At 48.1% G+C, this 14,694-nt stretch overlaps 1 protein-coding gene across 1 annotated transcript in view; it reads right to left on the reverse strand.

Moving 5' to 3' along the window:
- Positions 1–519: 519 nt before the first annotated feature.
- Positions 520–14,694, reverse strand: part of HHIPL2 (HHIP like 2) — a 35,017-nt gene continuing 20,842 nt past the window's right edge. The window contains exons 6-9 of the mRNA XM_075542644.1: positions 9,697–9,842; positions 4,724–4,805; positions 2,099–2,181; positions 520–926 (exon numbers count right to left, since the gene is read on the reverse strand). Of these exons, the coding sequence (XP_075398759.1) occupies positions 643–926; positions 2,099–2,181; positions 4,724–4,805; positions 9,697–9,842 (595 nt within the window). The 3' untranslated portion in view covers positions 520–642. The remainder of the gene's footprint in view (positions 927–2,098; positions 2,182–4,723; positions 4,806–9,696; positions 9,843–14,694) is intronic.

Here is a 14,694-nt window from a genome sequence, read left to right on the forward strand (position 1 = left end):
CCAATCTGTCTCTAAAAGGGGAAAGCACGTATGTATATTTTCAACGTTCTGAACTTTTCAACACCCTGGGTGCCAAGAAAATGAAATATATGTTGGCTTTTGCTATGGGCTCGCCAGGGTTGGTGCTGTCACACTGGGTGAGGCTGCCCAGGGAGCCTCCCTGCAGTGCACACCCAGGGCCCAGGGCTAGCCAGAGCAGGCTCCTGACATCACCCCTAGGGCTCCTCCCCCTTCCTCCATCAAAGGGGAAGCCCCTCCTCTGGGCCCAAAGGTAAGCACTTGACAACCCACAGGTGACTCGCTGGTAGATTTCCTAATAACAGAGCAGCATCCAGATGATGTAAAGAATAGATATCAGTTTGGGAAACGGTTCATTTATTGTTTGATGAGTAAGCATTTAAAAAGAAAATAGAGACATCAAGTGGGACTCCTGGCAGATTTACAGAATAACAGATAAGACGACCCAGGGGTACCAGCCCTGGACTTAGACTTGGACTCAGGGTAGATGCGCCCATTCAGAGCACACACTCCTGTTCTTTCTCATGCCCTTCTGAGTTCTCACAGGCTCCCTGCTGCTCTCCGGCGTGCATTCGGCTGCGGTGGCTTCCACGAGGCCAGCTAGTTCTCCTGGATGCCGACCCTTTACACAACAGGCAAAGGAATTCTCCTGCCAGGTCGTCTTTTTGCTGATGCGGCCATCCTGCCACCACCGTGGCGTTTCCGACTCTTCCTCCTCTTCTTCTGGGGGCCGGTGGACCCGGCGCTGCCTTTCTTCTTGGTGCAAGGTCCGCGCAGCGACTTCTTGCTGCTTTGGGGAGAAGCTGGATTCTTGGAGGAGGCGCGGTCAGGGCTGCAAGCTGAGGTTGTGTTGGATTCTCTTGTAGCCGCTTTCTCTGCTTGCTCCTTTAGCAAGTCCAAGACCGTCTCTGGGAAATCAGACTTCGGTTAGTGAGAAATCGAAGCCCTGAAATTGCTATCAGAGTAATACCACTCACTCAAGACACCCATGACTGCATAAGGTTCTTTCTTTACGGTGGGTTCTTTTTAAACTGGTTCTTTTCACCCCTTTCATTGAGGTCTATACAGTCTTAAAAACAAAGAAGAAGAAGAAGAAACCACCACCATGGAGTTGATGCCGACTCATAGTGACTCTGTAAGACAGAGTAGAAACTCACGACCCCTCTGAGTTTCTGAGATGGTAACTCTTTAGGGGAGTAGAAAGTCCCATCATATTTGTGGGGAGGCTAGTGGTCTCAAACTGCTGACCTTGGGATTAGCATCCCAGTGCATAATGACTACACCATATACTTTTAAAATTAGTGATATCCAATAATAAGTGGCTCTGGAATAAGCCTCTTCAGAAAGCATCCTTCCTCCACAAGCATCGCCCAACTCCCCACCCTCCCTCTAAGGCAAACTCACCACTCTTGGGACTCTCCCACACCCCTCGACACTCTCCTCCCATAGCCGCATCACTGGGCTGACTGCATTTCCTTATTTGCCTATATTCCCCACCTCACCATTTGACCCTGAATCCCCGCCACTCTGAGACTTGCCATGTTCACAGAGCCTACCACCCACCCGCTCAACGCCATCAGGGCGGCTCCAACTCATAGCAGTTTTGATAGTAGAAAGCCTCATCTTTCTCCCACGGAGCTGCTGGTGGGTGCAAAGTACTGACCTTGGAGCTAGCAGCCCAACACATAACCCACGACAGCACCAAGGCTCTTTGCTTCTCCTGCCACATGTTGTTGATGTTGGGTGCTGTCGAGTCGGTTCTGACTCACCACAGCCCTTGTGGGCAGCAGAATGAAACGCTGGCCTGCGCCATCCCCACAATTGCCGTCTTGTTTGAGCCCATTGTTGCAGCCATTGTCAATCCTCCTGCCACATAGTCAATACTGGATGCATGGATGGATGGACGGACGTGGGACAGGTAGCATAGAAGCAGGTGTTACCCCCGCTCACCCAGCATATGGGAGGAATTGTACAGACTGAGCCACAAGGGCAGTGCCCACCCCAGGGATAACCGCCAGGGAGAAACACACCATTCACCCTGGCAGGACTGTGGACCGTGCGGCCCCGGAGGCCAACTCACTGGCAAGTGGCCTGAACCGGATCCGCTTACTCTTGATTTTCACCGGCACCGGCTTGAATTTACACTTGCCTGGGGGTGCTCGCCTAAAAACACATACAAACAGACAAGGTAAGAACATACAACTCTGGAGATGTGGCTTGGGAATCTATCTCGCCAGAAGGCATAGGGGAGCGAGAACTGGGCCCAAGCCTGAGCTATCAGTGGGTGGGTAGATGGTCTCAGATGGAGGTGATCAAGGGCGTGCCCCATAATGGGCTCAAGTCCTGATCATCGTGGGCATTTTCCCATCTGTCAGTGAGAAATTGTATCCCCCTGTCAGGGAGATGGCGAGGGTGAGATGGGGCTTGTGTACCCAGAATAGTGATAAAGCAAGAGCTATCGATATGCATGTGTTTTACATACAGAGCATTGCCCGGTATGTAACAAGTGCTTCATCAGTAATGCGGACGAAGATGACGTTTCTGTTGCTGCTGCTGGTGGGGGTGGGAGTATCCGTTAGGGAAAATCCTTCAGGAAGTCTTGGCACCGCCCCTTACATAACCAGCATAAACAGCACGGGAAACTTTAACCTGCGGTGCCCTTAAAGGCACCTTGGAAAGAAAAAGGGCTTTGGAGACAGGGAGCACTGCTGGCCAGCATGACCGGAGCAGAGTTGGAACTTCCCAGCCAAACCACTGTTCCGCTCCAACTCCCTCGCCCACCGCCATTACCCACACCCAGGCTAATAGTAATCATAACCTCAGTTATTTAATAAACACTGATCTGATGCTTGGGTACAGTTTTAAATACTTCATAACGATGAAATCATTGACTCCTCGTAAGACTCTGTGAAGTTGACCCCATGTACAGATGGGGAAACTGATGCACACAAACACCAAGACACGGGCCCTGGGCTAATTAGTGCAAAGCCAGGATTCAAACTCAGGCTCCACAACCCACGCTCTCAACCGTTACCTTCAGCTGCCTCTCATGAAACAAGGGCAGGAGGGAGGGCGGGAGGACAGACCACACATCTGTAATGAACTGCTGGCCTCTCAGAATGCTGGGATCGGGTCATGTAGCGGGGAATTACACCAAATCAGAGCAGAACCTGAACCCACTGCTGAAGAAACAAAACACGTCTGTCTCATTCACAGGAACGAGGCTGAGCGGAGTGGGTAGGGCTGTCATGGCTTTCGTGCACAATGAAAACCACTCCTGGAGTTCCAATCCCGGGTCTCCTTCTTGGTTGGGCTTTGGCAAGTCACTTAATGCATCTAGTCTTCAACTTCCTTATCAGTAAACTGAGGGGCCAACCCTCCTTCTTGGGGTTTTTCCAGCCTTCCATGAGATGCGACCTTCAGAGCATTTAGCTCCGGGTCTGGTACACAGTAGCTACTCCTGTCAACCTGAGGCAACAATGAGGAATTAAAGGAGGTGTTATGGGTGCTTTAATGCGTGGCCTCTTGTGTCTGCTCAGGTGATAGAGGGGCATTAAATTACCCCCCAGCCAAATAGGACACTGTCAAAGGAAATCAAAATGGATCCACACAGGAAACTAGTCCAGGAAAGAAGCAGGAGACTTCCTGGACTGGGTATTTCCAGGCACACGAAGCATGTTATGACACCATGGGTCCCTCCCATCCCCTGCACCCAGGGGCTGTACCAGGAGCAGACCCAGGGTGGGAGATAATCCGGTTCCAAACTCACCCCTTGGCCATCTGTGCACTCAGCTCCTCATCGAGTGCCCCCGAGCACTGCCCCTGGGGGCCTCCGTCTGAAGCCAAGCCTTGGTCAAGGGCCCAGCCTCTTCCAGGAACACCTGAGAACACTGTGCACTGAGAGCCTTGTTGTCCACCAGAATTGAGCTACGCCTGTTCCCTGGAGCCTAATCAGTCGCAGCACCTATTTGCCTCCTGTCTCTTCAACACCAGATGTGAACAGCACAGACCACCGGGGGCCATCTCCCCTGTGGCCCATCTGCCAGCTGGTTCATGGGGAAACTTTCTTGTTGGGGCAAGAATCCTGAAATCAATCTAGTACACTGTCCAAAGTCCTCCGTGTTCTACGCTCAATCACCCTTCCAGTGGCAGGGATGCTGACCAGACTCGACCACCTTTTGCCTGATCGGATGGAGGTTGCCAGCCTCTGTGAGAAGTGGAGAAAGAAGCAGTAGACAACAGACAGTCCACCAGGTGAACAAATACTGTCGCAGCATTCCAGAAAGGGCAGGTAGAGATGCTGAGATAACCCACCCGTTAGAGGCATTTGCCAAAGACTTTAAGATCTCATGGAGCCCATGGGATAGGGCAGCAAGACTTCCCCAGGTGGTCAGAAGCATAGACTACTGGTTGAATGATCTCAGAGAGAAGTTTCCAGAAGCAGACAAACCTAGACTAGTCATCTGGAAAGACTCAAGATACTCATTTCTAACTGCAAGGAGCCCCTTTCCCAAATATGCCCTAAATTTTATGGACACATTGTTCTATCTACATATGCCCCCACTGCTTTTTATTGGCAGCATAGATTAGCGTCACTGATAAATGTTGGTCATTCTTGGGAACAGAGGACTGCGTGTGTCACTTGCCACAGAGAGAAGGATTGATTAGGTGCCTCCGCAAAGGAAAAAAAGAGGCCAGTTCTCACCTTGAGGGGTCGACAAATTTGTAAATAGATCCAAGTGGTGCGTAGGCACTTGGGTAAGAGGTGGCCAGGAAGTAGAGCTCCCCTGCGGAAACAGAACAGATGAACAGGGCATCAGGCGGGGGGAGCCACATAGCTGGATCCACAGCAGGACACGGCCCTGGTGCCCGGTGAGCTGTAAGATCAGAACCATGGTGGTCCACAGGCCTTCACTGGGCTGGGCGCTGCTCGAAGGGAAAGACCGTCTCTGAACTCAGCACAGCCCTCCCTGGCCCCCTCACCAAAAAGGCCAGGCCAGTGGCCAGAGAGTCAACACCAACAGACAGACCACCAGGTCTTCCTTCTTGGAGCCTTTGGGTAGGTTCAGCACCCCCAACCCTTGCTTAGCAAGCCAGCACTTAACTATCCGCACCTCCAAGAGCACCATTCATTGACGTTGATGGAGCCAAACAGCTCCTCCTTTATCACCTCTTTGACCTCAGCAGCTTGGCCTCGGTTTGCTCCCATGTCCTTTCCTAGCTCTTTTCCACGCATGGAAACATGGCAGTGGACAGTAGACAGTGGACGGTCATTTACTTTCCACTCTGTGCCTCCCCTTTCTTCAGGCCTTGACTTTTCCTTCAACGTCACGTTTTCGTCCTTCAGTCCCTGGGTGCCTTATTTCCTTAAGAGCCTTCCTTCTTCTTCCTCTCTTCTCCACCTTCTCCGATGCCCACAAAAGCCACTGCTACCCACTGATCACATTCGGCCTTCCTCTCATTCGGAAGGAGCCCCCCGTGTCCTCCCATTCCCACCAGTGTGAATGGTGCTCCTTTCTCACAGGGACAATCCCATGGCACGTTGCCAAGGTGTGTTCTCATGCCATCTGTGAAGGATGGTTCGGTGTTTGCTTCATGTTGGGGAAATGCTGATTCAACTCTCTACTCATCGGTCTTCTTGGGCAGCCTCTTCTTATGCATCACCCTGAAGGCGTTTAGTCATTTGTTGAATGGAGATAACCATTCCTCACAGGAGCAGTCCCTGGATGGAGCCAATGATCTATATGCTTGAACGAGGCACCCAGGAAGAAAGACCTGGCGATCTACTTCTGAAGAGTCAGTCATTGAAAACCCTGTGGAGCGCAGTTCCACTCTGACCCACAAGCGTCACCATGAGTTGGCGTCATCTTGACCTCAACAGGTTTCGATGTCTCACATGATTGTTCTGGATTAAATTAGAAAATATTCTAACATTATTAGTAACTATGACTGTCTTAGAACTCTGGCGGTGGGATGGTTGCGCTTTGGGCTGCTGACTGCTTGCAGGAGAAAGATGGAGCTTACTTCTCCCATAGTCACCACCTCGGAAACTCACAGGGCCAGCTTGACCCTGTCCTAGGGGGGTTCTATGATTCAGCATTGATTAAGTGACAGTAAATTCTTTGGGGTTTTTGTTCAGTTTATTACTGTCTCCTGACTTTAATCCTTAAAGGTCAATGCCGCATCATACATACCTCTGTAAAGCTGGTGTAATGTTTGCGCTCTTACACCACATATACTGGTCTCGATGTTGTGTGCTATACATAACTCTCTACGTTCATGGGAAAAAACACCTGTTCCTTTGTGCAGAGAGGGCTTCTTCTTCAAACTAATGGGTGACAGTGACCCATGTTGCTCTTTGTAGAGCCCCACAGGCAGGGTTAGAAACTACCCCAGAACTATGGCTTCATGTAGTAACAAAGTAAATTTATAATCTGCCCCTAATATCCACTGCCATGGAAATGATTTCAACCTACAGCGGCCCTCTATAGAGTTTCTGAGGTGGAAAATCTATGTGGGAGCAGATAGCCTCATTTTTCTCCCCTGAAACAGCTGGTGGGTTTGAACAGCCAACCGTGTGATTAGCATCCTAACACCTAGCCCACAGAGCCATCGGGAATCCTTTTTCCCCTAATGAAGGGCCTGAATAGATAGGACATACCCTACTGTAAAGTATACTTGCACCTCTGATTGAAAGCCCCAGGCAAAGTCAGAGGTGATTCTCTCATTGGGGTCTGGTGAGGGGCCAGGGAAACACAGGGTGGCCTGTATCAGAGACCCTCCAAATCTAGCATACAAGGAGAACTGACAACCCTACACACTGCATATCCCCAAACTGGAATCACATGCTGGTGTGAATCACATGCTTTAAGCATGCCATTGATTTTTCTTTGTGTTTGGGGGTGGTGGTGATTTTTTAGGGGCAACCATAAAGTTTGAGACGGTTTTCAACTATGGTATCCAGTTGACAAGGAAATCAGTGTCACAGTACTTAGGTACACAGTGACTAACCCAAAGGCCGGCAATGTGAGCAGGCCGGGTATCGCCCAGGAGAAAAATCAGACCGTCTGCTCCCCTGGGGAGACTGGTTTGAAACCCTGTGGGGCTGCTCCATTCAGTGCTAGAGGGTTGCTATGAGTTGGAACTGACTGGGCAACAATAGGTATTCCAACTGACATTGTTTACATAGATATTTTAGAATGTCCCCTGCCCCCCTCCCCCCCAAAAAACCCCTGTAATATACCACAGACAGCAAAGTTCATGCAATATGACTTTACTGCAAGCATTTTTCCTTTGACCAGCCTTCTTGGGAATGAGCGTCAGTCACTGACACTCAGAAATCCAAACCATGGAAAGCCAGTGATGGGCCTGTGGGTGGTCTGCTCAGAAGTCATGCAGTGACTCCAGCGAACACCTCTGTGGCTCTGGTGTCTACACTGTGGCAGATCTCGGTGAGTCAATCTGATCAAGAAAAAAGCCACTCACCGGGGGCTGGGAGCTGAGAAGTAAAAAGTGTAGTGGTGTTCCAAGTGTAAGATATGAAAAAATAATAATTTATAAATTATCAAGGGTTCGTGAGGGGGGGTGGTATAGGGGAGGATGAGGACCTGATGCCAGGGGCTTAGGTGGAGAGCAAATGTTTTGAGAATGATGAGGGCAACGAATGTACAAATGTGCTTTACACAATTGATGTATGTATGGATTGTGATGAGAGTTGTATGAGCCCCTAATAAAATAATTTAAAAACACCTCTCTACTCATGGGGAAGAATAAGAAAATATCAGGGAAATCAGAGCTGACATATGCATAAAAGACCAACACAAGCAACTGAGGAGACCGTGAACTGCTTGTGGAGACCTTGGCAAGTCCACACCACAAAACCCAGCCAAGGACGCCTCGTTTTGTTTGCCAGACGTACTGACTGATATTCAAAAATAGCCTGTTTGCTCCCAAGAGCAGCCGACAGCCAACCCTCACCCAACCACCAGAGCCAGGCTTTCCTGCAGCCACCTGGACAGGAGCCCGCCACATCGCATGATGGCACAGCGCCCGCGGACCAGGCTGCCTCTGGGGCTCCATCCTCCCAGGTGGGTGGTGCCAGGGTGGTCTAGCCTTGCTGGGGTCCCAGCAGGGGAGCAGCCTGTGGCTTTCCTGTCATTCCCTTTGCCCTAGCCAGCTGTGGCTTCTCTCCTTTTCTGTGTGCGGACTTCCAATTTGGAACTTAAAAATGCTTGGATTTCTCCAAATATCCTCTGATCATTTACAAGGCTCGTCTCAACCATGCATGAATAAGCTATGTGAACAGGAGGAAGGGTCCAGGGGCTGACTGGATCTCTTTAAATTCCACTCAAGCCAAAGCCTTGTACACGCACCCTCGGGCTCCAAGTTCTGTCTTGTTTTTCACTGCCAACGGTTTGATTCCCACTCAGAGCAGCCCTACCGGACACAGCACCACAGCCTCGGTGGGTTTCAAGACAACAAATCTGGATGGGAGTCGAAAGCCTCATCCTTCTCCTCCAGAGCACTTCATGGGTTTGAACTTCTGACCCTGAAATCAGCAACTCAACTCACAACCAACTATGCCACCAGGGCTCCTCCAGGGCTCAAAGTGAGGGGGAAATATTTATTATTATATGTAATTATGCTTAAAGTCAGGTCTGGAACTGAGTCACGTCTATGACTCCATTTGCCACAGGACAATAGACAGGCTTATAAGGAGGACAGTCCCCTGAGGGAAGGGTGCATGCCTTCAAATAAGCAACCAATTGAGATCAAAAGGGAAGCGCTTGCCCAGGGACCAAGTTCAGAATAGTCAGGAAAGGACCCCTGGAAGAATGTGGGATTCATGATGGCACATTGAGGGCACTTCAATCAATGACATGGACCAAAACATGCGTGAATTCTTAGATGTGAAACGAACGATCTCTTCTGTACCTTCACCCAATTCACAATGAAAGGGGTCTGGTTTGGTTTGGTTTTAATGGGGAAAAGGGTGGCTTTCAAAAGGCTAAATCTTTTCCCTCTACCTATCTCTGTCACTCGTGTGTGTACATGAATGCATTCCCTGCTTGGTGGTGCTCTGAACATGTCCCTAATCTAGCAACGGGGTAGCCTCCAAGCTGTCTGGCCTTACCTGCCCACCGTATCTCACCCTGGCTCAAGAGCAGCAGCTGCTCAGTAACTCTTCAGATCAGAGAAGTCTTGCCCAACCAGTGAGCTGACCCTTTCTTCTCCCAGCAAGACAAAGAGCCACCGCCCAGCTAGTCCGAACCACGATAAGCCCTGACCATGTTCCCATCTCGGCCAATTTGAATACAATCAGATTGAGGGGAGCACCAGGACCTCCTTCGCAGTCACATGGTCGAGAAAACTGAAGTGGAGACCCTGACTTGCCCCTCAGAGTGGAGAGTGCACTTTGACCAAGACAGGGTGGGGGATAGCATGTGTCCTCATGGGTGAAATGACCATAATAAATTACATCGTGGGCACATCGTGGTTGTTAAGTAAGGAGAATAAAGTGCTTAGAACAGCATCTGGTCCGTTATAAAAGATGACTTAATGGGAGGAATAATACCAGGAGTGGTAGTCACTATTTAATTTTTTTCCTTTTTAATCTTCAGCTAATGCCTGTGATTCTCTTCAGTCCCGTGAGTGGGAACTCCACAGCCTGCTGGGTACCTGCTTCGTCTTCGGCAAAGGAGATGATGAACTTGCTGTGGGTGCTGAGCAGCCCTGGGAAAGCGCACGCCTCAGTGTTGCCCAGGCAAACGTCCTGTTTCTTCCACTGCTTGGTTTGCCTGTCTTCCTGCAAAGCCATCAGCCGCCTGCAAGAAAACACAACCGTATGTTTTAGAAATCCAGATTTTCCATCTGCGGAATACTGTTCCTCCCAGAATCCGGGCACCCTAGAAAGCTAGGGTGGGGCTCCCATACAGAGAGTGATAACTAGTCTCCTCCAAGAGCCAGAAAACTACTTTAGAGACACTTAGTCGGGATGGAGAAGCTCATTCTAAGGGGACTCGTCTTATTTTGATTCTTTGTGTGACCTTTGGCCAGCTGCTCAATCTCTCTAAGCTGCAGTTTCCTCATCTGCGAAATATGACACTGTGAGAGAGCTCATCCTCGGGGAGAGTTGCAGAGTCAAATAGGATAATGTACATTAAAATCTCCCCAGCATGCCTGGCGCATCGTAAAGGTTCGGAACAATGAGCTAGTGTGATTAATGTAGACATAGCGAGTAACAGATAGATGCTTCAAGGCCCTCGCTCATCTATATGAACGGAAAGTAGGTTTATAGGAGGAAAAACTGAAAGAAGTTCAGTACACTAAAGGTGCTCATCAGAATCACTGAAAACGTTCACAGAATCACTGAAAACATTCATAACTGAAAAAGTCATGACAACAGAAATGGCCAAACCAGGTGATTCTGATACACACGCCCCCAAATAAGGCTGCCCACCAAGCAGTCATACATGCATGGTGGAATGACGATGAAAATGGAACAAACGAGGATTTAAAAGACACTGGACATCCAGGCCGTGAAGCCTCGTGATCCTTAAGAGACAGGAAACAGAGTCAGTCTTGCAGTTGCCTCTATTTACTGCGCTGAGAGCATTTCCCGCACAGGGAAGGGAAGTGTAGACAAAGTCCACCTGAGTCCTTAAATGGATGCAGAGTATCTGTGACATCAAGGCCGACAGAGTTTGTGAGCTGGGATGGTGGAGAGAAGGAGACTACACACAGAATGAACTTCAGAGACCGTCAAGTAGCCGTCAGGATACTCTACAGTACATACAGTGAAGGAACTACCCACAGGGAAAGACGTATTCGGGTTTATCTTAGAGGTGTTATGTCAATGGGGTCACCCTCTTGAAGTTGTATTATACGTTTTTTCTTTTTTGGGGGTATATGAAGCCCAGGATTGATGAACCTATAGGGACAGCAGGTGTAATAAGGGTTTCAGGGGAGGAGAGGGGGTGGGATAAAAATGAGACAACGTCAAGGAGTCCAGGAAGGAAGAATGGTTGGAACTGGATTGTGATAGCAATTGTACAACACTGCTCATCACGACTGAACTATCGAATGCTTTGATATCAGTATGAACTCCCAATTAATAATAATTTTTTTAAATAACTAAAGAAAAAATGTAAGTTAGATTGTTATTCCAGTGACAATATCTTTCCAACAAAATGAAAGCAAAATAAAGTCTGCTTCAGACAGGCAAAAGCTAGGGAAAAAAACCATCAACATCAGAGTCATTCGAAAAGAGATGTTAAAGAAGGCCCTTCAGGCAAAAGAAACACTTATATTTGAAAGGAAGATGCAGCTACACAGAAGGACCAAGAGCACTGGGTCTGGTCCCGCTCTTAGTTTCTTACTGCGATGGCAACAAATTACCACAATTGGGTGTTTTGAAATGACAAACATTTATTCTCTCGTGGTGTTGGAAACCCGAATTCTGAAAAACATTCTACTGAGCCAAAATCAAGATACTGGTATGGACATCGGGTTAAGAGGCTGTCCGCAAGCCTGAGCTGACACTCTATCTACTAGGGGCAGGTGGTGCTGTAGAAGGCTGCAGAGGCGGACCGGCCTCGTGGAAACCACGAAGTATGGAGGTGGACAAGCAGTAAAGCTCTACAATATGAAGTGAGGGGGATCCATGGATTCACAAGAAACCAAGGGCCCAAACTCCATAGAAACTCTCCAGGCTTACAGGGAAGCTGCTGGCTGGGCTACATCTGGAAATTTCACAAGGCAAGGTACTGAGGGAGCAAAAAGTTCCGTGTTCTCGGCTGTGGATGCTCCTGTTCTGCCTTCAGACAAAGGCGTGGACCATTTCTTGAATGGACTCGCTGACGAGGTAAAGCAGGCACATTGGGAACAGCTCTTTGTCGTCAGTCGTGACAAACTTATCGATGTGAGCAGCAAGTACCTTGGCATTGGGACGTGCACACAAGGCGTGGCTATTCTGGGACCAGGGAATGCAAAAAAAAAAATGCTAAGGATCCATCAAGATAACTAAACCTGTTAGCTAAATTTAATTTGGACCCTTAAATTGAAGGTGAGGAGTGTCATTAATCTTGGGAAAAATCTTATCACATACATGCTTAAGACTTTGCCAGAGACACACATCAATGCATGGGAAGAACTGGAGGAAATTATGCTAAGTGAAGTAAACCAAGCACAAAAGGACAAGTACATCCCGAGTCTGCTGAGGCGAGGGAGAGAGGGAACAGACTTCAACCCGGTGTGCCAAGACAGGAATACAACATACTGGCATGAAGCAGGGAACCAATAGAGAGGTCTGCTGGGCCAACCCTAATCCCAACTACATGGACCACACCACACACACACACACACACACGCGCGCGCGCGCGCGCACACACACACCGCCCCACCCTCACCCTACCGAAGAATGCACTTCAGAGAACAGGACTGCAGCTACAGCTCCGGGAGAGGGTCACACATGATCAGAGCACACAGGAGCAAACCAAGAGGGGAGGAGAGAGAGTGGAACACATCCTGGCCCTCTTAGTGCAGCCAATGCACTGAGGAGACCATAAAGCCGGCCCTACCATGAGACACAGACACAACGTCCCTCACTGACCCATAGTTCTACGAGGGACAACACTGGAGACACAGTGCAGGAATTGTGCCCAGGCTGACCCCAGCACACTGGGGTAAACACTAAGGGCATGCGACAGAGCAGCAAGGGGAGTTACGCAATGAAGGCTCTGGGGAATACCAAAAATAGACTTTGGGGCCAGGGTGTGGCACCCCATCAGATTCAACCGGAAAACACTCCTCAAGGTCAGCAATCCGACCTAGAACTATTTATAGGCTTTTCTTCTTTTGTCTTTGGTTTTTTTTCTTGATGTTGTTTGGTTTGGTCTTGTTTTTGTGTTTATTATTATCCCTCCATGTCTATGTAGATAAGATAGGTGGGATAAACAATCCTGAGGAGAAAACAACAGGACTGGCAGTTCCAGGGAGACATGGGAGAGGGGAATTGGAGGAAAGGAAGTGGGTTTTAACAAACCCAGGGACAAGAAAACAACAAGTGATCTAAAACTGATGGCAAGGAGGGTGTAGGATGCCTGGTGGGGCTTGATAAGGGGCAATGTAGCCAATAGGAATTACTGAAACATGAATGAAGGCTGAACATGATATTGGGGCAAAAGGTAAGTAATAGAAAATAGAGGAAAGAATTAGGAGGCAAAGGACATTTATAGAGATCTAAATACAGGCATGTACATATGTAAATATATGTATATATAATGATAGGAAAATAGATCTATATGCATATATTTATATGCTAAGTATTAAGGTAGCTGGCAGACATTGGGCCTCTACTCAAATACTCCTTCAACACAAGAACACTTTGTTCTAATAACCTGGCATTCTGTGATGCTCATCTACCCTGACATGATTGCTGAAGATAAAATGGGTGCATAAGCAAATGTGGTGAAGAAAGATGATGGTGCTCAGTTATCAAAAGATATAGCATCTGGGGTCTTAAAGGTTTGACAATAAACAAGCAGCCATCTGGCTGAGAAGCAACAAAGCCTACATGGAAGATGTACACCAGCCTATGTAATTATGAAGTTTCAAAGAGATCAGGTATCAGGCATCAAAGACTCAGAACAAAATATCATATCAATGCAAATGAGGAGGAGTGTGGAGTGGAGACCCAAAGCCCATCTGTAGACAATTGGGCATCCCCCTATAGAAGTGTCACCAGGAAGAGATGAGCCAATCAGGGTGCAGTACAGCACCAATGAAACATGCAACTTTCCTCTAGTTCTTTAATGCTTCCTCCCCACCCCCACCCCCCACTATCAATGACCTCAATTCTACCTTACAAATCCAGCTATACCAGAGCATGTACACGGGTACAGATAAGAGTTCCCAACACAGGGAATTCAGGACAGATAAACCCCTTAGGATCAATGCTGAGAGTAGAAATACCAGGAGGGGAAGGGGAAGGGGAGGGGAGGGGGCGGTGGAGAAAGGGGGAACCAATCACAATGCTCTACATATAACCCCTTCCCAGGGAGATGGACAACAGAAAAGTGGGTGAAGGGAGACAGTGGTCAGTGTAAGACATGAAAAAAAAATAATAATTTATAAATTATCAAGAGTTCATGAGGGGGGAGGTGGGTAGAGGGGGAAAATGAGGCGCTGATACCAAGGGCTCAAGTAGAAAGAAAATGTTTTGAAAATGATGATGGCAACATATGTACAAATGTGCTTGACACAATGGATGGATGGATGGATTGTGATAAGAGCTGTAAGAAGCCCCAATAAAATGATTTTTATATTTACTGGCAAATCAAACCAAAACTCTTTCGATTTAAAGGAGGATTAAATACTGTGGCCACAAAAAATGACATAATTGAAATGATCATGAGTTGAATAGCAAAGATACACAGATTAAAATTTTAAGTTTCTAATGATATAAATGCTCATTTTACTTTATTAACCCTAGGATATGACATTTTGAAAGCTTTGAAAAGGAAAGATAGTTCTGACCTTAAAAAATAATAAAAGGCTACTGGTATGGTTGTTCTCCCTCCAGGGACTCTAGTAAAGAATCTTTTCCCTTGCCTTTTCTAGCTCCTGGATTTAAATTAAATTGAATCAGTAATCACAGGAGCCCTGGTGGTGTAGTGC

Source organism: Tenrec ecaudatus, chromosome 1 (genome assembly GCF_050624435.1).
Source record: "Tenrec ecaudatus isolate mTenEca1 chromosome 1, mTenEca1.hap1, whole genome shotgun sequence".
NCBI classification, from domain to species: domain Eukaryota; kingdom Metazoa; phylum Chordata; class Mammalia; order Afrosoricida; family Tenrecidae; genus Tenrec; species Tenrec ecaudatus.